The sequence below is a fragment of the Tympanuchus pallidicinctus genome, unplaced genomic scaffold, assembly GCF_026119805.1.
Source record: "Tympanuchus pallidicinctus isolate F22 unplaced genomic scaffold, pur_lepc_1.0 scaffold3, whole genome shotgun sequence".
Classification (NCBI taxonomy): domain Eukaryota; kingdom Metazoa; phylum Chordata; class Aves; order Galliformes; family Phasianidae; genus Tympanuchus; species Tympanuchus pallidicinctus.
This window is the reverse complement of record NW_026294747.1, coordinates 57,443,701-57,470,496: the sequence shown is the minus strand read 5'-3', so window position 1 is coordinate 57,470,496 and position 26,796 is coordinate 57,443,701. Positions and strand designations below refer to the sequence as shown.

The window sequence follows — 26,796 nt, the reverse complement described above, 5'->3', positions numbered from 1 at the left end:
CATTTGATTGAGTCTCTTCCAGCTTGTACTGGAAGTCAGTGGTGGGATTGCTTTCTTGGTCTTGGGTCTCAGCCAGTCCCATGGCCACAGCCCCAAAGGCTCTGGAACCCACACACTGCTCTCCTTGATTTTCCAGAGATGGAAAATGGATCAGTATGGAGGAAAGGAGGCTCAGGGAGATCTTATCTATAGCTCCGTGAAGGGTGGTGGTAGCGAGGTGGGGGTTGGCCTCTGCTCCAAGGCAACCATGATAGGATGAGAGAGAACGGCCTGAAGTGGTGCCAGGAGAGGTTCAGGTTGGCTGTGAGGAAACATTTCTTTGCAGAAGGAATAATTCAGCAGTGGCACAGCTGCCCAGGGCTGGGGGGTCACCGTCCCAGAGGTGTTGCAGAGCCCTGGAGATGTGGCACTGAAGGATGTGGGCAGTGGGCATGGTGGGGTGGGCTGGGGGATCTTGGAGGTCTTCTCCAGCCTGCATGGTTCTGTGAAGTCCTGAGCTAAAATGGACAGTGTTGTCTCATCGTGCTTGAGGGTATCTGTGCAAGAGGAGAGTTCTCACTCCCTGCACTCACAGTACTGAATCTGGGCATCAGTCGTGGTTTGTTGAAGAACCATAGATGCCAGCACTCATTTTGGGGGATAATTCTGTTGTATCACATGGACAACACATGCTCAGCACCCAGCTTCCTCGTTTGGAGCGCCGGAAGTGAAACTAGAGTGACAGTGACTGAAAACAACCCCCACTGCAGACTGGTTTTAATTAAGAAGTGACTTCACTCTTTAAAATCGTCCTTTATGTTAATTGATACACAGATGGAGTTATTTTAAGTGCAGTTCCCAAAAGAAACAAAGCTCTGTGCTGTCAAGGCAAGCGTATGTGGTTTGCTTTCTCCTCCTTGTTCTGCATCTTCTTTACAACTTTAAACCCCCAGTTCCTATCAGTCAAATTGTATAAAGGAACATGAGCCTCACAAAGTTCCTCGTTCTTTTTGAAAATACAGGGCAGCCACATAGAGAGGAGTATAAATCCCATTTTCAACCCAGCACTCAGGTTTGCAGAATATACATCTTCCTGTTTCTTACATCCTCCAACACGCTCAGCTCCATGGGGAAGAAGCGGTGTTTCTCAGTGTGTGGTTGGGGTTTCCTTGTTGGGATTCCCAGCACTGGAACAAGCTGCCCAGGGAGGTGGTGGAGTCTCCTTCTCTGGAGATGTTCAACACCTGCCTGGATGCCGACCTGTGTGACCTGCTGTAGGGAACCTGCTTTGGCAGGGGTTGGACTCGATGATCTCTGGAGGTCCCTTCCAACCCCTGCAATTCTGTGATTCTGTGATTCTCTGCAGTCAGTTTGGGTTCTGTCGCATAAAAGAACCTCTTGTTTGGTTTTCAGAAACGGAGAAGATTCCCGTAATGCGAGGGCAGTGGTTTATTGATGGTACGTGGCAACCTCTGGAGGAGGAGGAAAGTAACCTGATAGAGCAGGAGCACCTCAACCGCTTCCGGGGCCAGCAGATGCAAGAGAGCTTTGATATGGAAGTATCAAAACCTGTTGATGGGAAGGAAGGTAAGATTACTTTGCATGACATGTCTTCTGGACAGCTGGAATCTTCTCCTTAACTAAGAGCTTGATCTGGGATGGTTTTCTGTTCTGCATAATGGGGAAGGTTACAGGGTGCAGTTTGCTGTCCCCTTCTCCACTGTATCTTCTGGTAGGATTTCCTGCTCTAGCACATTAGGTGAGCACTGTGGAATTATATTCACAGATGGACCTCTTGTTCCCATTTTGCTTAATGTTTCATATCTTTTAATTGTGTTTGAAATCTCATTTCAAACTGTAATCCCTTTATGGGCTAAGAAGTGTGTCAGTGTCTGAAGGCAAACTGGCTATTAGTTCTCTGGCTGGCGTTCCTAATTTCTGCCCTAAAGGGAGCATCCATTTTACAGATCACATTTCATTTTCCATTCTAGCTCGATCTGTGACTTTATTAGAGTAGTTTTCAGCCAGTCTGAAGTCTCGGGCACTCATTCAGTTATGGAAGTCCTTATGTTTTAATCACCAGGCTGAGGGCGTTCAGTTAGGATTCTTGGCAATCTCAGTCAAACGCCTTTAACTTTGTTAAGAACAGTCTTCTGAACTTACTGTGCAGTTGAACTGATTGCTCTGGGCAAATGTAGCACAGCAGAAGTTTATTATTTTTGGCTTTCATGCTTTGCTTTTGTGTGTCTGTTGTCCCTTGTGCAACTTTCTCAAAGGAGGAGCTGCAAGCGCAGAGCCCTGGCAATACGTTTTAGTAGCATTTGGGGTTATCCTTTACAAAGCAACTTTGTGGTTTAAAGGAGCTTAAACAAAACTTGGAACAAAACAGTTACAGAGGTAGAAATGGCTGTGCTTTGGTGCAGACATGCAGTCCTCACGTGGGAGCTGTGCCATCACGTGCATAAAACCTTGTGAATAATTTAGAAGCCAGATAGCATTCGGGATTCTTCTGTAATAGGAAAACCAGAATCGCATTTTTTGACTTCAGGGGAATTGTTGGGAATACAGAAAGCAGCAAAGTCCTAGCTCCCTTCATAGCCAGTGAGGACACTGAACTGTCCTGGTTTTTATTTTGCATAGAATGGCTTGGGTTGAAAAGGACCACAGCGATCATCTAGTTTCAATCCCCCCTGCTGTGTGCAGGGTTGCCAACCACCAGACCAAACCATTTGTCCCCTGACCAACCCTGCAGAAGCCTTCTGCTTTAACAGCTCTGTCAGGTGGGTGCCTAAAGTCGGGTGACCTCTGACCCCCCAGCGCAGTGCCCACAGCTTCTGAAAGGTGCTTTTACCTGGGTTTGGTTGGCCTGTGTCAATTTATCATTCCAGTGCACTGATACAAATGCCAGCATTGTTATCGCAGCTGTAGTCCTGCTGAGAGCACAGTGTCATTTCTGGTTGGTCAGCATGAATTTGCTTGGAAAGCACATCCTTATGGCTGCTGAGTGCTTCCAGCCTTTAGTAGCATAATATCTGTAGGAAGGAAGAGAAAATGCCTTCAGCTGCACTTGGGTTCACCTCATCGGGTAAGGAATGGGGCTCAGGTGGGCTTTTCTTCCAGCAAATGTCTGGGTTGTGGAACAGAAAAATTCAGATCTGAATCGAGGAAAGGAATGGGAAAGATACAGTCCTTGTTATTTACAGAAATGTAAGAGATCAGAGAGCCTCCAGCCCCCAGGGCCTTTTCTAAAGCTGAACTAAAACAATAACAGTGAGGCATGCAGTGACTTCAAAAGGGAGCATAAGTCCTAACTCTCTGAAGGCTTTCTCCTAGAAATTCGGGAAGATGCAGAAAAAATGATCAACAATAAGTGTGAAAAGTGCATTTTTCATCTTAATTAGCCTCTCAAAACATTTCTGATGGGCTGAAATCTGCGATTTCCATCTGCAGGTGGCACGGGGAGAAGCTTTACAACTTGCATTATCACTGGTGAGGTAAACATCATTAGTTGGAGAAGTGCTGAGTTCAGCTTAAATTGCTTCGTTGCTTTGTTGCTGCAACTTGTTGTCATTGCATCCTGTATTAAATACATCTCAGCCCCATTAAGGTTTACAGGTGCCTGTTACTTAAGACTAATGAAAGCTAGGATGGACCTGTAGGTATCACTGGGAGGCAAAATGGCTCTTCACAACACTACAGTACAACCTTGTAAATGCTGAAAACCTAGCAGTCTTATCTGACCCATCAGCAAGAGGGACGGCAGTCTCTGCTGATTTGCTGTTACAATGCCTGTTATTACCTAGGCATAATTGCTTTATTATTTGATCGTGCCTCCTTGCTTCACAAATAATGAATAACAGTGAGGCTCTTGCTGATATTCAGCTGAGTCTTGTTGGGCCCTGATCTTAGGCCAGCTGTGCTTTAAAGCAGTGGCAGCAGGTTGAAAAGTTAAGAGTAGATTTCAGCTATTTGCTTTCTTAATTCTGCTCCCAGATTGAAGCATCTTAAGAAAACATGGATAAGCTTTATCCAGAACTTTTGTTAACGACAGACTGCCAATGAATAATTACCCCATTATTAAACTGCCAGTCCAAGAATGCCTTCCTTTGAAAGTGCACAACGTTTCAGAACAGTGGTCCCCAATCCGGCCTGCAGGGATGATAATAATGTTCATCCTACTCTTCAGTGCTCATGGAGACCAAGTATTTAATTTCATGCACTGCAAAATGAAGTGCACTTTTGCTGCCTGATGTATTTGATTCCTCCTGGCCTCTGATCCTCTGCAGTGGTCTCTGAGTGGTGATCTCAGCAGTGATGTGACTTCCTTGGGTGAATCATTCGTCAGGTCAGAACTCCAAAATGGAGCACTTTGCTTATTTCTTGGCATCGTCAAAGCAGATTAATGTGAGCTTTGGTTTTTCAATATCCAACTGATATTTGGATTTGAGATTTGGGTCCCAGAAGGCTGAGTTCCAGAGCTGTGTCTGCTGCTTATAGAAATTAGACAGATTTCTGATATTCCTGGAGGAGTGCTGAGCACCTGCCATGCTTGCAGGAGGCCTCTTACCCTCACCAGAGGTTTCTGAAGTGCAGTATCATGTATATGAGATGCTGGCAAGTGACAGCTGATCTCTCAGGCCACCACACAGCAGGTAGTGTGTGTGTGTGTGTGGCTATGCAGGATGTTCTCCTTCCTGCCCCAAACCAGGCAGGAGGAATGCTACCAGAACACCAGTGCAAGCAAAAGCTGCAAAGAAATCACCTCTCACCTCCTTAGTCTGACTGCCCTCAGAGTTTGCTTTGATCCTGGCCAGATTCTGAATACATTATTCAGCTCTAAGTGTTAGTCTGATTGTTGATAGACAAAGAAACATTGCAATTCTGCCTATGAAGATGGGATAACCTTTAGAGCTACAGGAAGAATCCACATTGGGGATGAGGAGCAGAGATTTGGCTGCATTTCTCTGACTGCTTTGTTGTGGAAGAGACAATCTACAGCCTGTGCAAATCGCAAATGTGATATTGGCAGATTCAGGACAGTATCTTCTAGCTTGCCCTCACTTGTGTAGCTTAGAAATCAATTTTTTGAGCAAGAGTAGTGCTGGTGTTGTCCTGTGGTAGTTGTATGGGGGCTCGGTGTTTGCTGCTCCAGTCTTTCCTACAGCAGTCCTGTCTGAAGCCTTCAACCATTCAGTGAGATGCTGCAGTGCTGAAGCTGTATCTGTAGGCTCCCACCGACTACCAGCTCTGATTTTTAGTTCCGCCACCATGCTGATAGGTGAGATAGGATGATGTTGGGGGCTTTTTGGGCCTCACGTTCATTTGCCCATGTGTTGATTGGTTTTTTTTTCATCCAGGCTTTTTTGATAAGAACAAGGGTTTTGCTTGTCTTTCTTAGGGAAGGTTCATCCTTCAAGCTGAACATGCATAGGTTAATATCAGCATGAGGTGTAAGGTGACATTTTTGTTCTTAGGTTCAAAATTTTAAATATAGATATTGACCATTGAAATATGAAACTAAGGAGTTTGTTTGGTCACACTGAGATGGCTGTCACTGCCTTCCTGCAGCACTACTGACCTTTCTTGTACTGTGCTTCTGCCCATGTATTATGCTTAAATATATTGTTGTTAAATAACTCTATTAATATTTGAGACCTTTATTGTAGCAGTTGTTCTGTGAAGCAGCGTTTAAGGTGAAAACATTTTGAAAGGAATACAAAAAGGGTATTGTAAAACCTTGTTAGCAAACAGTAAGATTAAAAGGTATAGAATAAGTAAGATTTAGAAACTTATTTTCATACATGCTTAGACAGTGAGTTTAGGACTTGCTCATCTGAAGAGCAGCATTCTCTAGCAACCTTGGTGAGATCAAGGCCACTGTAAGATAAAAACAAAGCCATGAACTTGGATAATAGCAAGTTCTGAAAGGATCTCAGACTAGATGCTTTGCTAACATCATTTAACCACAATAAAGGCAGGAATGTTCTGCATCTGAAGTGTTGCTTTTTCTCCCCTGCTGTGTGATCGAAGCCCACACATCCCCTGCTGTGTGCTCCTGCAGCACAGAGGAGCTGTTAGCAGGCAGCACAGCTCCAGCTGCAGAGAGGGAGGAGCAGTGTCTGCAATACAGAGCAGCCTGCCATTGAGCTGCAGGTTAGCTCTTAGAGTCAGGTACAGTTAGGTACCTGTCTTTTGTTCTTCTGTTAGCTTTTCAAGAATATTCGTTTAACTGGGGAGAAGCGAGCTGGAAGTTTAATACACATGATGGTAAAATAGGGACAATGTTTAGAGAGGGCAGATGGAGGTTGGATGTCAGGGGAAGTTGTGTGCTGTGAGAGTGGTGAGGTGCTGGAACAGCTGCCCAGAGAGGCTGTGATGCCCCGTCCATCCCTGGAGGTGTTGAAGGCCAGGTTGGATGGGGCCCTGGGCAGCCTGGGCTGCTGTGAAATGTGGAGGTTGGTGGCCCTGTATGGCACAGGGGGGTTGGAGCTTCGTGATCCTTGAGGTCCTTTCCAACCCAGGCCATTCTGTGATTCTGTAGCTGATTGTATTTGCAGAGAGGTGGTGGAGCATCCGTCCTTAAAAATGCTCAGATTTCAGCTGGATATTGCCAGAGCAACCTGATCCAAACGTGATATTACATTCAACTGAAAATCTAGTCCTGTCTGTGGGAAACTGGAGCAGATAATCCCCAGCAAGTTCCTTCAATGGAAATCAACTCTGTGATTCTGTGAGAGACTGTAAGAAATGTAGAAATCCCCACGAGTCAGAATCAGAACAGATTTTATAATGCATTGATTTTGAAACCACGTGAGTTTCTTGGGTTTTGCTATGGGCTTCAGTGTGTCATTACATGCCATGAAAAGTATAGAAACTGTGTTTGGAGTTTTTGCTTTTTTTGCCTTAGGCTTCAAATACAGTTTTCTCTGTTGATTAAAACAGAAAAAACCATTAACAATACATTTTTGTTGCAGCTGACTGTGCTAACCTTTAGTAAGGAAAGTCTCATTCATGCAGTCACAGAATTGCCAGGATCAGAAGGGATCTGTGGAGATTGAGAAAGCAGCAGAGCCAATGAAGGCAGGTTGCTCAGCATGTTTCCATGGGGTTTTGCTTATCTCCAGCAGAGGAGACTCCACAGCATCTCTGTGGGCAGCCTGTTCCTGTATTGCCACAGCCAGCACAGTACTCTGTAGGCTGAATTGTTCCATTAAGTCCCAGTGCAGGAATGATGAGCCTAGTTTCCCTCCCTGTAGAAAACTGATGCGCAACAGTAATGTACAGCATCTGTATGAAGGCATCTGCTGACAGAGCTGTGAGCTGAGAGCGTGAGGAGGTGTGAGGTGCCCTTGACAGAAGCATGGAATATCACTTGTAAGTTACTGGGCTGTAGAGCATTAATTACTTCTAATGTCTGTAAGGGAGGGTGATGTCAGTTACATTTTCCCATTCCCCAGCAGGCAAACTGATTTCCAGCCATTGCAGCCTCAGCAACTTTATGGATTCAGAAGCCCAACTGGAGACTCTGATTTCTCACTGGCTTTAAGCACACACATTCTTGACTACATAAGGTTTTTGAGGCTCCTGTTGTTTGCTTGCAATCCAAGGCTATTTGTACAAGTGCAGAAGGTGGGTTGGTAGGAGCTCAGCCTTGCTGTGCAAGTGCCAAGAGAAGCAGCCACATGACTGCATAACTCAATCTGCTTGGCAGCAGTTTCCCCTTTCCTTCAAGCATTCCTTCTGTAATTGCACAGCACTGATGTGAAGGTAAGTCCGTGAAAAAGAATCTTTGGCACAGCTATGTGGTGTTTCAGGGGTGAAGTAAGACGAGTGAATGTCTAATAGGAACTGTGGGCTTGCCTTGCCATCCAAGGGAAGCTCCTGCTCACAATGGGAGGGCTGTCAGAGGCACGGTGTGTGCTGCTGGGTTTCTCTGCTGAAGGACTCACAGCACAGGTTAACAGTGGGATGTCGTTTCTTGCAGTCTTTGGGGAAAATAATAGAGCTGTGCTTGAAGATGAGTTGTTTATTTTTCCAAATGTTTAGAGTCTGCTTAAAAGTGCCTTTGTTCTGCCCTATGCCACCTTGTGTGTTAATGCTTTGGTACGCCTCGATGCAAAGGCACTCAGTGAAACTGCATGCACTGTCACAGCTTTCCTTTCCTAACGCCCTGAGCTTTGTTGTGATGTCGTAACTGTTTATGAAGAGCAAAGAGACTGAATGTGCCTGACGTGACCTGACGCTCGTGCTACAGAACCAGTTGAAGTGTGTGTGCTTTTTCAACAAATGCATCGACTCTTTTTCTTTTGTGATGGTAATGCTAATGAAAATTGACACTCCTTTTAAAAATTTTACTTTGAAGCTCAGTGTTTTTACTTTTAGTTCTCTACTACCTCCCTCCCTTCTCCCTCCCTTCTTTGTTCAAATGGAGAGGATATAAGGAGAATTCAGATGCTGCATGTCTTAAACGAAAGCGTTCCCAAGGTACAGTAATTGTAGATTATTATTTTTTTTCTTGTAGTACTCCTGGCATAGGAAGCTTTGCATTCTAGTTTGCTCGTATCAGTTAAATGTGCTAGAATTACATGCTTCACTTTCTTGCACCGTGTTCTTGCCATTTCCCCCACATGGGAAGGAAAAAGCACTGAATCTTAGGAGAAAAACAGCAGTGCTGCGAGTCGTAGAGAAAAGTAGATGCTAGCAATACTGTGCTCTAGTTTTATTATAGTTTCATTATAATTGTTTGTGGCTGTGATTAATGACTGTAAACTTTTGTTTCTTACACACTCACTTTGTGGCTTGACTTTCTCAGTAAAATAGAAGCAACACTTTTAGAACCTCTGTAGGCCCAGCGTAAGGGAGACTGTACTGGGGAAGGAACTGAATAAAGAGTTTTGTAGTAGGCAGAATTTGCTGGCCAACCTTGGGATGATGGATGCACCTCTAGTTTTGTGTCGGAAGTTATTTTTACTGCAGCTTTTGTATCAATATTGGAATGAAGTGAATCACCAGATGTAGGATATGAAACAGGGAGGCTGTAGAGAATGCACCATCAAGGCTGCTGTATCACAGGAGGAACTTGGAGCTGTGGAACAGCTGATGTTGTGCCAGTTTGCTTCAGAAGGTGGAAGTAGTTCTTACAGGAGCCATTAAGGATTGCAGAAGGTTCCAAAGCACTTTGCCACACATCTTTGGCGTTGTTAGAGCTGGCAGTGATTAAAGTCGTGCTGACCACAGTGACATTGGAACCAGCCTGCTGCAAAAGGCACCTTTGATTTAAAATGTCAACGCATCTGGTAGGTTTAGAGTTATTCCTGTCATACTGTATATTTTTGTAGTTCCTAGGAGTATTCTGAAGGGTGAGGATCAACTTTGGCATGCATAAGTGTTTGCCTTGGAATTCCTACCATAATATTTTTCTGTAGTTGAGTCTAAAATGCAAATGTCTGAAAGCATAGAGATGCATAGGAAATCATTTCCTGCCTCTTCTCACACCTGGAACTCAAATCTGTAAAAGGTGAAAAGCATCGTAAAAAATACGATCGTAAAAAGTAAGAAAACTTGTCATCATAATTTTGAAATTATTTTATACATTATTTTTTCTCCAAATCGTGTTCGTTTGTAGTGTCCAATGGATTTGAATTAAGATTGCTTATTGGGCAATTAGTGACGTTCTTGAGTCAGAAGGTGAAAATTCCTGGGGAAAAAATAGAAGAAAAAGAAGAACAGCATGGATTTCAAGCAGTATAAATCTGTTCTGTCTTTTAGCCCTAACCAGGATGCCAGTGCCTTTGTGGAGTAGATGGAGAGCAGCTCTTAACACTTCAAAGATGCTTTTCCTTATTGATTTTTGACTTGCATTGGCACTGTGGTGGGAAAGAATCACCCCACGCTTCAGTCTTGGCTGGTAGATGAAAGTGCCAAGTTAAAACCAGGTGCTTACCTTCAAGGGTATTTAATTTTAAACTGCTGGCCCTGTGAGATGCCAGCTTCAGGTGCCTGTCTGCAGGTGCCTTCTGCTGGAAGCGTTTGGCTCCTGAAGCACTGGAGCCAGCATGCTGTTTGTGCTGGCAGCACACCTGCAGTCTGCACACCCCAGCTTCTGTGCTATGATGCTGCTCCTCAGCTATTCTCCAGCTGTTGTGGCTTAAGTTGAGTTTCTGCTGCCTGAGATCAGGTTCTTCAAGACTGGAGGAATATGTACTTCAGATTTTCCTTACCTCTTCGTTCTTAATATTTGAACTTTATAGAGGGATGTTTTCCTCTGTGCTCATCTGTCCTGGTGAGACTGGAGATTTGTGTGATGGCAATTCCTTTCCTATCCCTCACACTTCACCTATAGAATTACAGAATCGTTCAGGTTGGAAAAGACCTCTAAGATCACCAACCCCAGCCCTCCATGCCCACTGACCACATCCTTCAGTGCCACATCTCCATGCCTTTGGACCACCTCCTGTGACCCCATCGCTCTGGTGCAGCTGTGCCACTCCTTTCAGAGGAGAAATCCACCCTGAACTTCCTCTGGTGCAATTTAAGGCCATTAATGTGCTTCTCTCTGCTGTCTTCCATCTGCAGCTGGGCTGGGGCTTCCATTTGTTTGTACTCTAGGTGTCTGTTTGCTTGGTATTCCTGGGGTGGGGGAAAAAAAGGAAGTTTAATTTCTCTTTCCTAGATACAGAAGAAACCAAAACTTGATCTCATTTTCAAAGGCTTTGGGTTTTAATGCCAAACTGGAAAACTGAGCAGCATGCAGAATACTGAGGGGTTTTGCAGCAGGGGAAGGGGCATATGCAGTGACTCCTGCTAAGAAAGCTGCACGTGTTCTTAATGTCAGAGAAGGTGCCCATGTGAAAACAAAGCTACAAGAAGCCTGACCCAGAGGGATGTTCCTGTGCCATGGCTTTGTCAGGAGATGCCTTTGTCTTCTGTGCAATCCACACGTACAGCGTGCTCCTGGAGGACCACGAGGCGGAGGTGTGAACATGAAGGGCATTCCTCTGTGCCCTACCTGCTGCCTGACCTGAATTCTGCAACTTGATCTCAGTGCTTCTTCAGTGAAACCACGGCATGCCTTGGTGACTTTGTGACACTCAGTGACACCTGATGGTATGAACAGCTCCAGAGATGTCACTTTGACCACCTCTGCACCGTTTGCGTGGTTTACATCACAGCCTTTGGGTCTGGAAAGAAAATACAAACGTTATCATCTCATCTTCAGGAATATTTCATTCTTTCTTCTTTGGGTTCAAAATAGCAGTAGTAGTGTTTGTTATCCCATACCTGGAAAACGTGTTTACACTTTTTTTGGTTTTATTTTCTTTTTAAATGATTATTTTCACACTGCTATCAAATCTTCTCCAAAGTCATGTTTGTTTCCTGCCTTGTCATTAGCAAATTCTGCAAATGTCAGCAGTGAAAGCCCCTTTCATTGGGGCTCTTGATTACCATGAGAATCATAGAATCCTAGAACAGCCTGGGTTGCACAGGAGCACAGTGCTCATCCAGCTCCAAGCCCTGCTGTGTGCAGGTCGCCAACCAGCAGCCCAGGCTGCCCAGAGCCACATCCAGCCTGGCCTTGAATGCCTGCAGGGATGGGGCATCCACAGCCTCCTTGGGCAACCTGTGCCAGTGCATTGAATTTTCTCATTTTAGGAGATTTATATTCTTGTGATGGACAAGGCAGCCGGGGTTGGAGGATGAACTGGCATCCCAGTATTTCTAAGAGTCGGAACTGGGAGACAGAGAATCTCACCCTATCTCAGAAAGAATATGGGATGGTGTTTGGAACAGGTCCATTGATCCTCAGGCAGACTGTTTAAGCATCCCAAGAAGGAAAACTGAGAAACAAGAACCACTTTTTAAAACACTTGAGTGTGATGGGGGAAAGGAAGGATGTGTAATCCAAGTGCTGAAAAAGATATATTGATATGTATTTGTATCTGACCTTGAATGCAGTGTGTGTCTGCCTTGACAACGTGTCTCAGAGAGGTAAGTTATTCTGTTCCCAAGAGGCAGGGAAGCACAGTCCTGAGTATTACTGCTAGTTTCACGTGGTGCTCTTGTTAGAAGCAGACCCAATTTTTCGGGTTCCCTTTTGAATGCACTGCTAAATATCCATAGTGTTGGATGTTCATTTGCTGTTCCTTAGTGCACGCATGCATAGGTTTTAGTTTATTTCCATGTGTCCTTCAACAGATATTTTTGAGGAGTATAGAAGTGAAAGTTAGACTTTATTCTTTCCATGTGAGAATAATTAATGCAAAATTAAGAAAATCTACCACTTCCTGTATTTCCTTCCCAATGGAGAGGCTGGCCTTGATTCCAGAAAGCATTTGAGAATTGTTGCTCTTCACACTGCTGTTCTTCCAATGGTAGCAAGCAGTTGAGCCACAGACTTCTCTACTTCTTCCTGTGCATGCTTAGAGTCTTGAGCATGGCATTCTCCGAAGGCGTCGTGCTTCCAGTCCTGCTCTGTCAGCTTCCCCAGAAACGTACTGAGAGAAGGATTTCACAGAGCTCACATGGAATAAACCTCTGCTGTTAAAGACCTGCTGAGTGGATGCATGAAAAGTCTACAGTGGTCGTGGATTCGTGGGTAGAGGAGTCAGCAGCCATGCAGAAGGAAGCCTTCGCCCCTGGACTGCTCAGCTCTCAGCACGTCACAGCCTGTTGCATTGGCTCCACGTCTGAAAGAAGTCTTGCTAGGAATTTCCTTTCTTCTCTGATTCTAAACTGAGATCTCTGCATATGGGCTTCTCTCTTCACTTGCAAGGAAAAATCACTTTGTTGTTCTTTGGGTTCTCGCTATATTACTTCTTGCTCTGGCCACTCATCAGCCCAAGCTGACACCTCTAAGCCAGGCCGGCTTCCCTTCTTCTTCTATGCCACTGTAAAACAGCAGTGTAGTTCTGCTTCTTGTGGATCAGCTGTTAACTATGGTGGAAAGGGGTAATCCTTTTCTAATCTCCTTGTTTCTCAGGGACTTAATTTAGTTTTCCTCAGGCTATTTTGGGTCTATCTGCCTTGGAAAAGAAAGAAAAAATGCTTCAGGGCAAAGGTCACACAACATTTAATTAATTTGTGCTGGAAGAAAGTTAAAATATGAAACCATGACGGCTCATGCTTTCTCAGAATGTTTTTTGACTACAAAAAATTAGAGTAGCTTCAAGTAGAGGACAGATGAGAGCCGAGCTTGTTATGAAAAAATAGCATAAAACCCCTGTGAGTGTTTTCCATGGCTTCACAGCCTTTTTGCAAGACCCATGATGTGGTTAAACAGCATTTTCTTTTCATAGGGCTATTGCTGTTAGTTGTCAGGTCTCCAAGTGCTGAATGTTGCACACTGGACGAGAGCTAAGCAGCAGATTTCCAAGCACAGGTGATATCCGTCTTGCTGGTGATGCAGCAACTGTGATGCTGCTTTGTACACAGAAGCTCAGCTGGGAGATTCTGGCTTGCATTATTGCGTGCCTGCTGTGCTTAACCCCAGCAGTCAGGCAGTGTGTCATGAGGTTGGTTCCTGAGTTCAATCCGTTCCAAATCTGGAAAGCACAATCACTGCACAAAAAAAAAACCACTAGAGCTCTTTAGGAGCTTTTGAAAGAGCAAAATCCTGTTCTGTGCCAGAAATTACTCATTCAGAGGCTTTCTCACTGAACCACATTTTCAGCTCCTGGATGTTTCTGAAAGAATAGCAGAAGCAATAGAGCCTTCTCATAATGGAGCCTTGAAAGCTTCTGTGTTGCTCTGATGCTCCGTAGCCTTGGTTGAAAGCAGGGATCCCACTGTATGGCTGCAAAGGAGAGAAGGTAGGAGTGCACCTTCCTAGCAGAAGTGCATTGGTCAGCAGTATTGTGGGGTGCATCTCCCTTCCCCCCTCGTTTTTTGCTTTCAGTTAAGGATATGCTTTAGAAGCCTACCAGGCTGCAGGAGGATGATGTGCAATGTCTTCTCCAAACTGCTCTTTGTTCTGGTCAGATTAATCCTCAGTGTAAAAGCTTTCCAAGGTAAGAAGCAGTATGGATTTAGGTATAATGGAGCACTAGATATAAATGTGTGTGTGTGAATTACCCTTCTCTCTGTTTGAAGAGGCTTTTGTTTTTCCCCTTACCCATCTAAATTCAATGTTGTTCCTTTTTGCTGCAGCTATTCATAGTCTAAAGTTGAGTCGCAACCATGTGGACTGGCACAGTGTGGATGAAGTGTATCTGTACAGTGATGCAACAACATCTAAAATTGCAAGAACTGTTACACAAAAGTTGGGGTTTTCCAAAGGTAATATTTCTCAGAGTTTGTAAAAAAAACATAATGCAAATATCTGTATCTGAAGTGTTAATATGTGACTGGCCCCTTTTTGCTGGCGGGGTTTTGCAGGGGGGTGTAATAGATTCCTTAGGATGCATAATTATAACTGGACATGGAGTGTTTTTATTACGTTTGTTCCTTGTTACTTTGGAAGCAGCAGTTTTCATGTCCTTGCTGCATAATGCTGCTACTACAGTGGCAGTGTCTGATAGCCACAGTGTAAGAATTACAGTTGCCTTTGCAACCTTAGCTTTCTCTCTGTGTCCTTACAGATTGCAATGCTCTCCTTAAAAACATGGTTGTGCCTCCCCCTCTTGCCAGCTTTTGCTTTTTTCAGTTCATTGGACAGACCTATGAACTGAGAGGAGGGGTGAAGCACTTGGATCTAAATGGAAAGCATTTTCTGTAGGAATCCAGGCTCATTTAAGCTCAAAATTACCAGTTTTATAACCAGTGAAGCTGAGACAGTTATGAGAGAGGATGTTCCTCCTCAAATAAAGGCAGATTGTTGTCCATCTGGAATACTGGGACGTGTCCTCCCTGCCATGCTGCTCCTGTGCATTACTGGGCAACTACAAAAACAAGAAGAGGCACAGGTTGCTTTTGTTTTTCTCCTTGGTTTCTGAAGAGGCCAGGTAACAGGTCTGGCTTTAATCTGATGCCTCTGTTCTGTAATTACTGCCCTCTTAACCCACAGGGCTCTTGGGTGGATACTTAATTAATGTTTGCCAAGAATTAGTATAATTTAAGGCTCTCGTTGCCCAAGTTTCCAGAAGAGATGAAGTATTCTGTATCCACAGTGTGATTTTGGACAGCATGAAACAGATAATGCAGACATTCTGTCCTGAACGCTTTGGGAAGAAAAATAGCAAATAGAAGCTCCCATGATAAACCAGTCACGTATAAGAACTGCTCTCACTATTTCTGTTGTGTTTTCCTCCTCCTCTGAAACAAAACGAGTTGCTTCTTGCTGTTTTTTCCCCACGAGGAATGGTGCTGCCTTGCTCTGTGTTGCATCCAAAGGGCTTTGCTGAATGCCAGCTTTTCTGGTGTTGCACAGCTAGCTCTCATAGGAGGCTGCTGCCTTCTGTATGGCGCTGTCACTAGAGGGGGATGAAGCCACGCTGTGCCCTGGGTTTCAGCAGCCACCCGCAGGGCAATGAGAGGATACCCATACCTGCAGAATTGATTTTTGCTTTGGCCACTGAACTGGAGAATGCCTGGGGAAACGTGGGGTTTAATTGGCTGGAAAAACGTGCAGTTTGTCACTTTGGAGGAGAAATCTAAAGTTTTTCAAGCAGCTCCTCTAATGCCATCAGAGATCAAATGACAGTGAGTGCCTGTTTTATGGCAAGATGGTTTCAGTGATCACCTGCTGGGGAAGTAAGGTGGAGGTACAAGGAATTTTAATGGCTGAGGTGCATTGAAGAAGAGCATTATGTAATAAAAGTTAATGGGCAATCACACAACTGTTCTCTGAAAAAGTTGTTTTTCAAACCAGCTCTGAAATTGGTTCTTTTTGCATTGGAAATGGCTTTCTAATACATTGACTGAGAGAATGAATGTCACCTTGTTGCTCAGATCTCTCAGGATTTGAAAACTGCAGATTGTTAAATTGCATACTGATTTTTTCTGTATAATTGTATTTTCAGAATACTTTTTAATGTATTGGTCTCAGACAAATTAAGCTTCTGTCAACGTGTAAGACCATTGCATTTCATGAAATGTAACTGATCTAGGATCATGTTTTTTCTGCAGCTTCAAGTAGTGGGACAAGGCTACATAGAGGCTATGTAGAAGAAGCTACCTTAGAAGACAAGCCACCACAAACTAGTCACATTGTGTTTGTTGTGCATGGTATTGGGCAGAAAATGGACCAAGGAAGGATCATCAAAAATACAGCTATGTGAGTCCTTCATCGTGTTTGCAGTAGCAACTCTAACCTGAATAAAATGCTGACATTGTAAAGGACAGCAGATCCTTCAGTTTAAGCTGCACCTCTTCCAATTTCCTTCTCCCTCTCTACCCCTGAGTCATTACTCTTTGTACTGGGAGTGCATTACTTTCTATGTTAGCTCAACTGTATGAGCCTAAGGGAAAGCAGCTGCAATCAGGAAGAGCAAGGATGTATTTTGTTTCCATGACCAATGCTTCTGACTTCTAGGGGACTGTCTGGTGCATTTCCAGCACCAATGCTCAGTGACTTGGTCAAGTGAGGGAAGATTTTCATTTGACCAAAATCAAGGGGAATCTCCATTGCTCCTGCAGGTTGTCAGAGCAGTGAGCGAGTGAAGTGTGTGCTGGTAGGAGTGAAAGTGAGGAGCTGGAATGAATGCTGGCATTTGTAACGGTGCCGAGTTACTTAATATGGTGGGAAGCTGTTGCTGAGAATCTGCTCCTTGAGTTCATGCAAGCCTGATGAAAAGCAAAACGTAATTAAATGCTTATGGGGTCTTTTCATTAAAAGTCTTTTGTGAAGCTTGGTTTGCAAATGGGTTTTGATTTGACATCCGAGCTAACTCAGGAGGCCACTTACAGTGCTGGTGAATAGGAGGGCAAAGTCCTGAGTTAATGAGAATGCTATCCATGAAAATAGTTCTGTTGAATATTAGGAGTTGTAAACTCCTGATGACAGAACTGAGGAGACAAGCTGGTGCTAAGGAATGCTTGATTAGCTGAAAGAAGAGGCTAAAATGTGTGAACTGCAGATCTGTGTTGTGCAGATGGTTTAGTACGTGCATCCCAAACAGTTCCACCTTCCATCAAAGTCAACAGCAGTAGCAGCATGCCTGCTGCCTCTAGAGAAAGTGCCATGTGGAGCTGATGTCATGGTAAGGGTCTTGTGACACTGCCTTTAAATCCAGAGCAGCACCGGAGGTCAGTGCTTATGTGAGTGTCTGAGGTGCCATTGCTCTGCTGTGTGCCATCGTGTCGCCAGGCTCCTGAGCTCTGCAGCTCACTGTTCTGCTCCGTTGTCCTTGGCTGTAGTGGAGCAGGCCTTTCAATTTCACTACTGTCAGTTGTCATCTCAAAGCAACAAGCTGCTCTTTCCTGCTCTCCTCATTCTAGCACTTCACCGCTCTTATCTGTGGTGTTTTAGGAGCAAGCAGGCAAAAGCACTGAGAGAGAAATCCACAGCCCTTGATAAAAACCTGAAGCTGGTCACCAAAATATATGTAAAACCTTTTATTTTTTTAGGAGCCAATTGCACTGGTCGTGCAAAGGTCCTAAATATGAGTTGCTGGTTTAGCAGCCACCAGCAATCGTTAAGTCATTAAGATTTTCTACTTTTTCCTTCTACTCTGTTCTTCACTGAAAATGCATATGGGATTTGTGTGTGTGGATTAATTTCAGCTCAGCACAGAGTGCGCAGGTGTCCATTCCACAAGAAGTCACACTACAGATGGCAGCACATTGCATGGAATCATAGAATCACAGCAAGGCCTGGGTTGCACAGGAGCACAGTGCTCATCCAATTCCAACCCCTGCTGTGTGCAGGTCGCCAACCAGCAGCCCAGGCTGCCCAGAGCCACATCCAGCCTGGCCTTGAATGCCTGCAGGGATGGGGCATCCACAGCCTCCTTGGGCAACCTGTGCCAGTGCCTCACCACCCTCTGGCTCAAAATCTTCCTCCTCATATCCAACCTAAACCTCTCCTGTCTCACTTTAAAACCATTCAAACAAGAGTTTTTGTGCTTCAGGTAATTTCCCTCTGGTCTCACATTCCCTCAAGAAATATCAGGCAATCAGATGGCATAAAGCTGTAAAATGCTAGTTATTGGCATAAACTGTGTAGTCTGTACAAAACCTACAAAGGAAAGCATCGTGTTAGATGGAAATTTATTTTTTTCTTTAAGAACTTATCAGTGGGGAAGATCCCATATGTTCTAGGAAGGGATTTTAGAAGAAATGTCTTCCAGACCAATGCAGTGGCAGTTCTCACAAGCCATACTAACACTTTCTGTTAGCACTTTCATCTGTGATATGACTGTGTATTATTTTTTCTTCTTTTTTTTAAACATTCTTTTGCACCAGGGACACAAAAAGTCAAATGCTGCCTTCTGAAAATGGATAAGGGTAGGGAGATGTATTTTTTGACTTTTCAGACGTGCATGATCTAAGGAGAAAATATTTCAGTATTATTCCCTTTAAAATGGACATGGTTTTGTAGGAAACCTGTAGTTGCAGCCATGCTATCTGTATAACATAAGTCATTGCCATTGTTGTCACCATTCCTGCTTTCTTCCCTCACCAAATCTGGGTACTACCAGCAGCTGCAACACATTAGCAGCCCTCGGAGCTCATCGTTGTCTTGGGCTGCGTGCAGCTTTGATAGGTTTGTATCTCACTTGGGATATTGATGTTCCAGTGTGGGAATTTGGGATACAGACTGGGAGAGAACAGAGATAAGGCAGGTTAGAAGGAACATGTAGGTCAACCACCAGGCCTATGTGCAGATGGCTTCTCGTGGTGTCTCTTCTCCTAGGCCTTTAGGAAGTGCCCAGGATGCTAGTTTAGTGTCACGCTGCTTAGTTGATTGCACATTATAGGATGCTGCTTCAGGCATGAGCAGGTGGTGTCCATGTCTTTGATATGCAAGTAAGTGTAGAGCCTGCTGTAAGCTGTTATCCCAGTGTTCAGGTGGGTAGAAAGAAGCAGCACACTCCATGGTGCCTTTCATTGGTTTGGTATGGTGCTTGTGGGGTCTCCAGGTGGAAATCTCCCTTTTCCCAAACCTCTCTTGTGCATTATGTCTTTGCCACATGCACACATTATGGCATCTTTCGGATTCAATCTACCCTGCTATAAAACCTTTGTATTTTTTTCAGCCTGTATGAGAGCAGCACTTCTATGCAGAGCACAAAACCATAGCCCCACTTGAGCAAGTGGCCTTAAAAGAAAAAGAAAACTAAGTGCAAAAATGAAGCTTATAACTCAGATTTGGAGTTCTCTGCCTGTAACCCAGTGGGCTGAGAGGCACAACCAGAGCCCATTTGATATGCTGTCCTCAGATTACTGCCTCAAGAAGAAACTGGTGCACCTCCTGATGTAGCTCCATCATTAGGCAGATATTGTTCATCACAGAGCTGAAAACAGAACTCTGTTTCCAGGGTAATTTAAAATTGTATGCACTAATTTCATTAAGAAATGGAGTTCAGTCTGCTCATTAATGTGGTTCGATGCTAGGGTTGCAGGGTGTCCTGTAAGTAGGTAAATGGAAAAGATGCATCCTATCAATGTTTGAGTGAATGTGTCTTTGGGAGATGTGACATGATTTTGTTTCTGCACGGTGCAGTTAAACACATTTATTGTCTAAATGTAGCATGGCAGCTGGTACAACAAGCTGCTCCTGTCAGTGCTGATATTAACAGCAAGACTCGTCTGAGAAGAGACAGTACCTCCTCCAGGCTGGAACAATGATTCAGCTGACCTACTGTGAGCAGAATAATGAGCTGTGAGCTGTTCCAGCAGAAAAGGGGATAGTTTCTTTTAATGGAAGAAGATGCCGTATTCTGAATTTCTATGTAACATAAACCAAGATAGGATGGCTTAGTGTACTCTGCTGGCATTTTTTATTTCCCATCAGGTGCATTATTCTGGTGTTACATGACTCGTGGTACGAAGCAATGCTAACATTAAGAAATAGGAATAATTTGAAGCAATCCCGTTGTCTTACTGCAGATTGATCCTACCATCCTGAGCTTAAAAATTGAATGGAGTAATTGCTCTGCATATTTCCACAGCAGCTGTGATGTTACGATGCTTCTCTATTGCTCTTTCTCCAGGCCTGGTGTCTGTCTGCCTCTCTTTGAATCTCTTGTTTTGATTCAGATTCCTATTTGCCTTTGCTGCTGCTCACAGCACAAAAATTGCTGTCTGTGCAATCGCATCATCTTGGTACTGCACAGTCACCAATTACGTTTTTATTGCACGTCCCATTAGTAAGCTTTTTAATTGTGGATTGTCATTATAATAATTACTTCAGAATAGCAATTTTGGTAAATTTCCAATGATATGCAAGCCCTTGCAGAACACAGAGCCTCTCAGAGGCCTTCCAGTGCCTTTAAATGCTTGGATCTTAAATCAAGATTTCCTATATGCTTCTTTTTGTAAGCTTTTCAGGTGTTTGGTTGTTCTGTTTATTTTCCATTTAAAAGCTTACGTTGCACTGTATGCACATTACATGTTTGTTTTCCATTCTCTGGTGCTGGTATGCAAATAATAGTGGTTGTTGTACCAGTCTCAACTCGAGCTTTCTTTGGAAGGCAGATGAGAAGTTCAGCCTAAGAGGTAAAGGGTGATGGTTAGGGTATTAGTACTCCTGTAGGAGCTTGTTCTGTGTGCATTAATTAGTTATCTAACACGTGGCTGCATGTTGGACCAAAGCTACAGCAGTCATTACATGCATCTCTACTCACATCTGTCCTTCTTCCCTTCTTCTCCCCAGTCCTCTCCTCTGCCCAAAGTTGCACTTATGCTACTGCTGACTCTGTGCTCCTGTTGTAATCCAGATCACTGCAGTTACCAAAGAGTGAGAGTCCCATCCAGAATAAGGGAGAGAGCAGTGGGGAGGCAGGGTAGAGCAGCAGGAGCAGGGAATGTCTCATCTGCTTTGCTGCCAAAACCAGCATCAACCAAAGAGCTGCCTTGCTGCTGTTCGTAAGCTGTGCCAGGTAGGGAGGCACTTGGTTTGGAGTACCTGAACTGAACCTCTGCAGCCTTCTCTCAGAGATCCTGTTGTCATAACCTAGAATTTTGGGTTCTTTTGATCATGCAGAGTCCCATTAATCTTGAAAAGGATGAAGTATGAATCACGATTATGTTCACTTTGATGGTCTCCTAGAATTTTCATCTTTCTTCTGAAGTAAAATGAGTCTCCATATGTCCTAGAGCAGCACTCTGAGTATCTTAAGGCCTGAGAGCAGAGGAATCCCTGAAGTGCAGTGGCAGAGGACAACACGTGTCTCACAGGTGCTCTTTGAAGTCTGCCTTGAAAAAAACTGCATTTCTGAAACGCAGCTGAGCTTTTGAACCTGGTGTCCCTTTCATTTCCCCTGGCTTCAGCAGAACTCAGTATTTAGTGCTCATGCCCACTGCTCTCACTTGACTTAGCAAACGTAGCGTAAGCCAGCCCCGTGTTTTCCCAATAGCTTGTGGTATTCTCAAGGAGGCTGGGAGTGCTGAGCTCAATTTACAGAGCTCTGGAGTGGTGAAACCAATGCAGGAATGCTTTTGAAGCATAATGTCTCTCCTGTGAAGAAACGTTGAGGGAGCTGGGCTTGTTTAGCTTGGAGAACAGAAGGCTGCAGGAAGACCTCATGGTGGCCTTCAGTGCTTGAAGGGAGCGGATAAACAGGAGGGGAACGGCTGTGTGTGAGGGTGGATGGTGATGGGACAAGGGGAATGGCTTTAAAGTGAGACAGGGGAGGTTTGGGTTGGATATGAGGAGGAAGTTTTTCAGCCAGAGGGTGGTGAGGCACTGGCACAGGTTGCCCAAGGAGGCTGTGGATGCCCCATCCCTGCAGGCATTCAAGGCCAGGCTGGATGTGGCTCTGGGCAGCCTGGGCTGCTGGTTGGCGACCTGCACACAGCAGGGCTTGGAGCTGGATGAGCGCTGTGCTCCTGTGCAACCCAGGCCGTTCTATGGCTCTGTGTACAGGTGTGTGACCCAAACAAGGCATTAGTTTGTTTTGTTCCTGGGTTAACAACAGAAAGAATAGAGAGCTGCTCTGAGTGAATTTCTTGTTCATTCAGGGTAGAGTGTAATGTTGTGAGAGTAAAGGTATTTTGGTTGATGAAGTTTTCAAGCAAGCAGCAATGCTACCTGATTTATTTATTTTTTCCCCCACCTTTTTACTGGGGTTCGTTCCTGCTTTTGTAATGAAATGAAAATTGTGGAATGAATAGGAGAAGTTGATTCTTTTGTCTTTTATTAAGTGTGCCACGCGTTCAGCAATCAACACGGTGTTGTTATTCCCACTTTATGAGTGGTGTCATAGAATCACAGAATCGCTTGGGTTGGAATGGACCTTAAGGAGCATCTAGTTCCAACCCCCAAATAGGTGTATTCCCACCTTATAACAGGTATATTATTCCCACTTTACAAATGAGTGCATGCATTTAGAGCACGAGAGGAAGGAAAGCTGTTGAAGGTCGTCCTGTTCCCAGCCACTCACCCTACTGCTCTCTATCCTAAATCTTAGAATCCTAGAATGGCCTGGGTTGCACAGGAGCACAGCGCTCATCCAGCTCCAACCCCTGCTGTGTGCAGGTCACCAATCAGCAGCCCAGGCTGCCCAGAGCCACATCCAGCCTGGCCTTGAATGCCTGCAGGGATGGGGCATCCACAGCCTCCTTGGGCAACCTGTGCCAGTGCCTCACCACCTTCTGGCTCCAAAACTTCCTCCTCATATCCAACCCAAACCTCCCCTGTCTCAGTTCAATCATGAGCTCAGAGGCAGAAGCTGATGTAATGCCTCCTAAATCCAAGACCATTCCTCATGCTTGGCTGTGGATTGTCTGGCTGAAGACCATCTGTAAAGATGGTTTGGGAACAAGCAGAGTAAGATGTTCTACCCTTCAGGTGTTTTGCAGTGTTACCAACTATCAAGGTGATCTTATAAAATCTGTGTAGTAGATTGATCTTACTGTAGCTGGTTTCTTTTGTACAAGTTGTGCATGCTTCACAGAAGTAAAACGAGTAGTGTAATGATTAGAAAAAAAAATTAAAAGTAATACTTGTCAATATGTTAAAACATCTTTGGAATAGACTTTCTTATGTAAGGATACCTACCTATGTAAATATAGTGGTGTTATTTCATTGCATTAACCAGAGAGAGGCAGCCCAGTGTGTTTTATTTATGGTGAGTCTCAGAAGTATTTATTTTCAGGCCATTGCTCCTTGCTTGCAGCGTAGCAATATGTCACAGTGCTTTCCAAGGCATGCATTGCATCTGGGCTCAAGTGCATTTTCACTTAGAAAAATCATAAATTCTAGTTGTTACAGTGTGCTGGGGTGTATAGATTTAAGTAATTGTTGCTCTGGGGTCAATATTTCAGCTTCCGTTTGTATTGGAAAGGGGAATAACTCTGCATGTTTAGATGAGGATTTATCACTTCGGTTAGTGTTAATTTCACAAGTGGCTGGAGAGCCTTGCCAGCTAATAAAATAGCTAAAAACATTATTTTTCTTTAAGCCAGAAGGCATTTAATTAAAAGAAAGAAAAAAAAAAATAGCAAAGCAGAGTGCATTGATGTAGCAGGTGTTTTGTGCATGAGCACAGGCACACTGCTTAGCAATTACATCGCAGCTTTGATCAACATTTGTCATACAAAACTGTTGATGAAAACCAGTGGGAGATGCCACATAGTGCCATTCGCTGGGAATGAGATGTGCTGCTCTGGAAATTGGCCTTCTGATGTGTTTTGATGCCATTGTGACTCTCGGTTGGTATCAGGAGATCAGTGTGACATTGCTGCCGTAACAGTGGGGGATCTTTCTGATTGCTTTTGGCCAGTGACAGAGCTGGATTATCTCTAAGCGAGTTCAGTTTTAGGCAAAAAAATAATACATTTTTTTGTAACTGCATAGTTTGTGATGTGCAAAATGTCAGTCATGTGTTTTGTAGCATTAACCAGCTCCTTAAGGTTAAGTGGCAGTGTGGGATGGCGAGCAGAGGAGCACGCTCAGACATACACTGAGAAATGCATTTGCTGCACACTTGGTCAGTGAAGTGGCAGTTAACAAAATCTGTTGAAACAAAACTTGTGTGTACTTTGCTGGAGTGTGTTTTGCAAGGCACCAGGAGGATGCATTGATTTTTCCAACACGCCCAGGTGCAGCTGAGCATTTGGCCTTTTCAGCAGAAGCCTGGAACTCTGTTGCCAAAGGGTGGAATGCTTCTGGGCAGCCACAGCTGATGTGGGGGCAACCCCCAGATGTGGGTAAAAGTTGGAATTGTGCTTTGTGTTTAACAAAGTGTTGTGATTTGGTTTCCTGGCAGGGAGTTCCGCTTTAGCTCCTCCTTGTCTTTGGTGTGCAAGATATATTCAAAAAGCACATGCAGCACTAAGCAGAGGAAAGGTTTGTCAGCCTTAACTGAATCAGATCCTCTTGCCTTTCCTCCACCTCAAATGGGAAGAACGCTGTGCTGTATGTAAACCTTTGGACTACAGACTAGGAGATTAGAAGTGCAATCAAACCAGGCTTTAAAAATAGAGATGTTGATTAGCTGCATTTCTTGGCTGCTTGGTCATGCCACTGGTAACTATTTTGAAACACTGCGTGCCAAAGGATGTTCTCTCCTTTCCCTTTCTTTCCCTTTCTTTCATTTTCTTTCCCTTCCCTTCCTCCCCAGAAAAGCATCAGTAATGGAAAATATTTTGACAGCCCACTTCCATTAATATTTTGGTGCATCGCAGAACGACTGAGTACCATATGAGCTGCCAGTAGGAGCTGAAATTCAGCTCTGCATTTGTTCCTCTGCACACATCTGCCTTCAGCCTTCCTGCACAGCATAAATCCTGTCAGGGAGTTGGGTCTGCACAGGGCAGCAGCTACACTGGGAAATGAAGGATGAATTTCATCCACACTTCCTCCTTTTCATCTGCGCTGTCACCTCCTGTGGCAGTCTCATGAAAGAGCTTTGAGCAGCCCCTGTCCTGGTGTGGCAGCTCCCTGCTGCCTACTGCTGGCTTTGTTTTGAAGGGGTAAAGATGGACTTGATCTCAAGGCAGGAGTTTGACAGAGTTGTCTGTATGGGATACCACCAAGTGCTGACGCTGCTCTGGTGCAGACAGTTTTGCTCATCAAACAGAGGAGCTTCAGTGATTACTGTCTCAGGTGCTGGTGATCCAGGCTGAATGATTGCATTTCTGTCAAGCAGAACAAGAGCACTCATACTCAAGGAAAAGTATCTCAGCTGGGGGGAGGTTAAACTTCCCAAAGCCCGTCTGGATTGGTAGAAGTGCTGATGGGAGATTAATGTCACCTTGCATTTGGTCATAGCAGTCATGAGAGGGAGGCTGGCTTTGAAAATAGAAAAAAAGAACCCACAAGGCTTCAAAGCAAAACTCTGATGGCTGTAACTGGGAAGCAGCTGCTGGAAGCTGCAAGTTGAAATGCTAATAAATCACCCTGTGTCTCTCACTGAGAACTCTTAAGCCTTCCATTCTGATATGTGAAGTTAACATTCTGACTTATCAAGCACTGTTTTTATTAGTTTTCTTTGTGTTTAAAAGCACTGAAGTGTCTTCCTTAGTGGTCTAAATGGTTGATTTCAGTGTGTTCAGGATTCCAAGACAGTAAAACTGTTAGTTTTCAGATCATATGCTGCTCAAACCAACCAGAGTTAACAGATGTTTGTCAGTTGAACTTGAATGGTTTGGATCAGGCTCAAAGTGAAATCACAAAGAGCTCTGAAGCTCTTTGGAGAATGCAATGCACACAGTTTTCCACTCTGTGAGGATTTAAGCACTTTTTAACAAAATTGAGAGGTGAAGTAATTAGCAGTGTTGGTAAGCATGCATTGACATACCTTGAAAGCAGTAAGGAGAGAAACGCATTGCACCTGGATGCACTGAATTGTCTGCTAAGAGCACCATTAGCAGCCTTAACAGGAACATATTCTGTCTGTGTTTTTTTTTTTCAAGGATGCGAGATACTGCAAGAAAAATAGAAGAAAAGTATTTTTCCAACCTTGCAACACATGTTGAATTTCTTCCAGTTGAATGGAGGTCAAAACTCACCCTCGATGGAGGTACATTCTTTGGCTCTTTGGTTGTTCAGTAGCTGCAGTCTGCAAAACTGTCCCCAGAAGTTTCGTGCTGTATTCTTTGCCTGTGCCTTGTTTGGATTTTATCCTTCTCCTGCATGTAACTTAAGCCTCTTTTCTTTCAGACACTGTGGACTCCATTACTCCAGACAAAGTGAGGGGTCTGAGGGACATGCTGAACAGCAGTGCCATGGATATCATGTACTACACAAGTCCTCTTTATAGAGATGAAGTAAGTGGATTTTATATGAATTTTACTAGAGCAGGGCAGAGAGGCTGAAATAAACTGGATTTAGTGTTATTAAAGTTTCCTTCTGGGACCCTGAACTGAGCAAAGACCTGCAAAGGTCTTCAAGATATGGTTTAGTAGCTTGTGGTACTAATAGGAATGGGAGGGTGGTTGGACTAGATGATCTTGCAGGTCGTTTCCAACCTTGCAATTCTATGGTTCTGTGAAGGGAGTAGGAGCTTAAATGCATTGTATTTAGATTGAATAAAGTAAGGCGTCAGTGCCACAGCAAGTGGCATTGCTTTTGTCACGTCCTCCAGTCCTCACCTCCTGTATCAGTGACTGCATGCAGCATGCCAGGGTCAGGGATTCCAACTGTCAAGTTGTGGTTACATGTCTATCATCTGGATTTGACAGCATTCATCCTGGGTTTGAAAGAGGAACAGCCAGGCTTCTATGCCACATGGGCAATAGAAGTGTGTCTTTTGGTATTCTGCGGTAGAAAATAAG

General features: G+C 44.2%; 1 protein-coding gene across 4 annotated transcripts in view; it reads left to right on the top strand.

The window, feature by feature from the left end:
- Positions 1-26,796, top strand: part of DDHD1 (DDHD domain containing 1) — a 62,623-nt gene that overhangs the window by 13,899 nt on the left and 21,928 nt on the right. For 2 of the 4 annotated variants that reach the window (XM_052696543.1, XM_052696545.1), the window contains 6 exons: positions 1,393-1,566; positions 8,362-8,463; positions 14,125-14,253; positions 16,042-16,189; positions 25,936-26,042; positions 26,183-26,289. In XM_052696543.1, the coding sequence (XP_052552503.1) occupies positions 1,393-1,566; positions 8,362-8,463; positions 14,125-14,253; positions 16,042-16,189; positions 25,936-26,042; positions 26,183-26,289 (767 nt within the window). The remainder of the gene's footprint in view (positions 1-1,392; positions 1,567-8,361; positions 8,464-14,124; positions 14,254-16,041; positions 16,190-25,935; positions 26,043-26,182; positions 26,290-26,796) is intronic. The other 2 variants (XM_052696544.1, XM_052696546.1) reach the window with 1 other exon arrangement.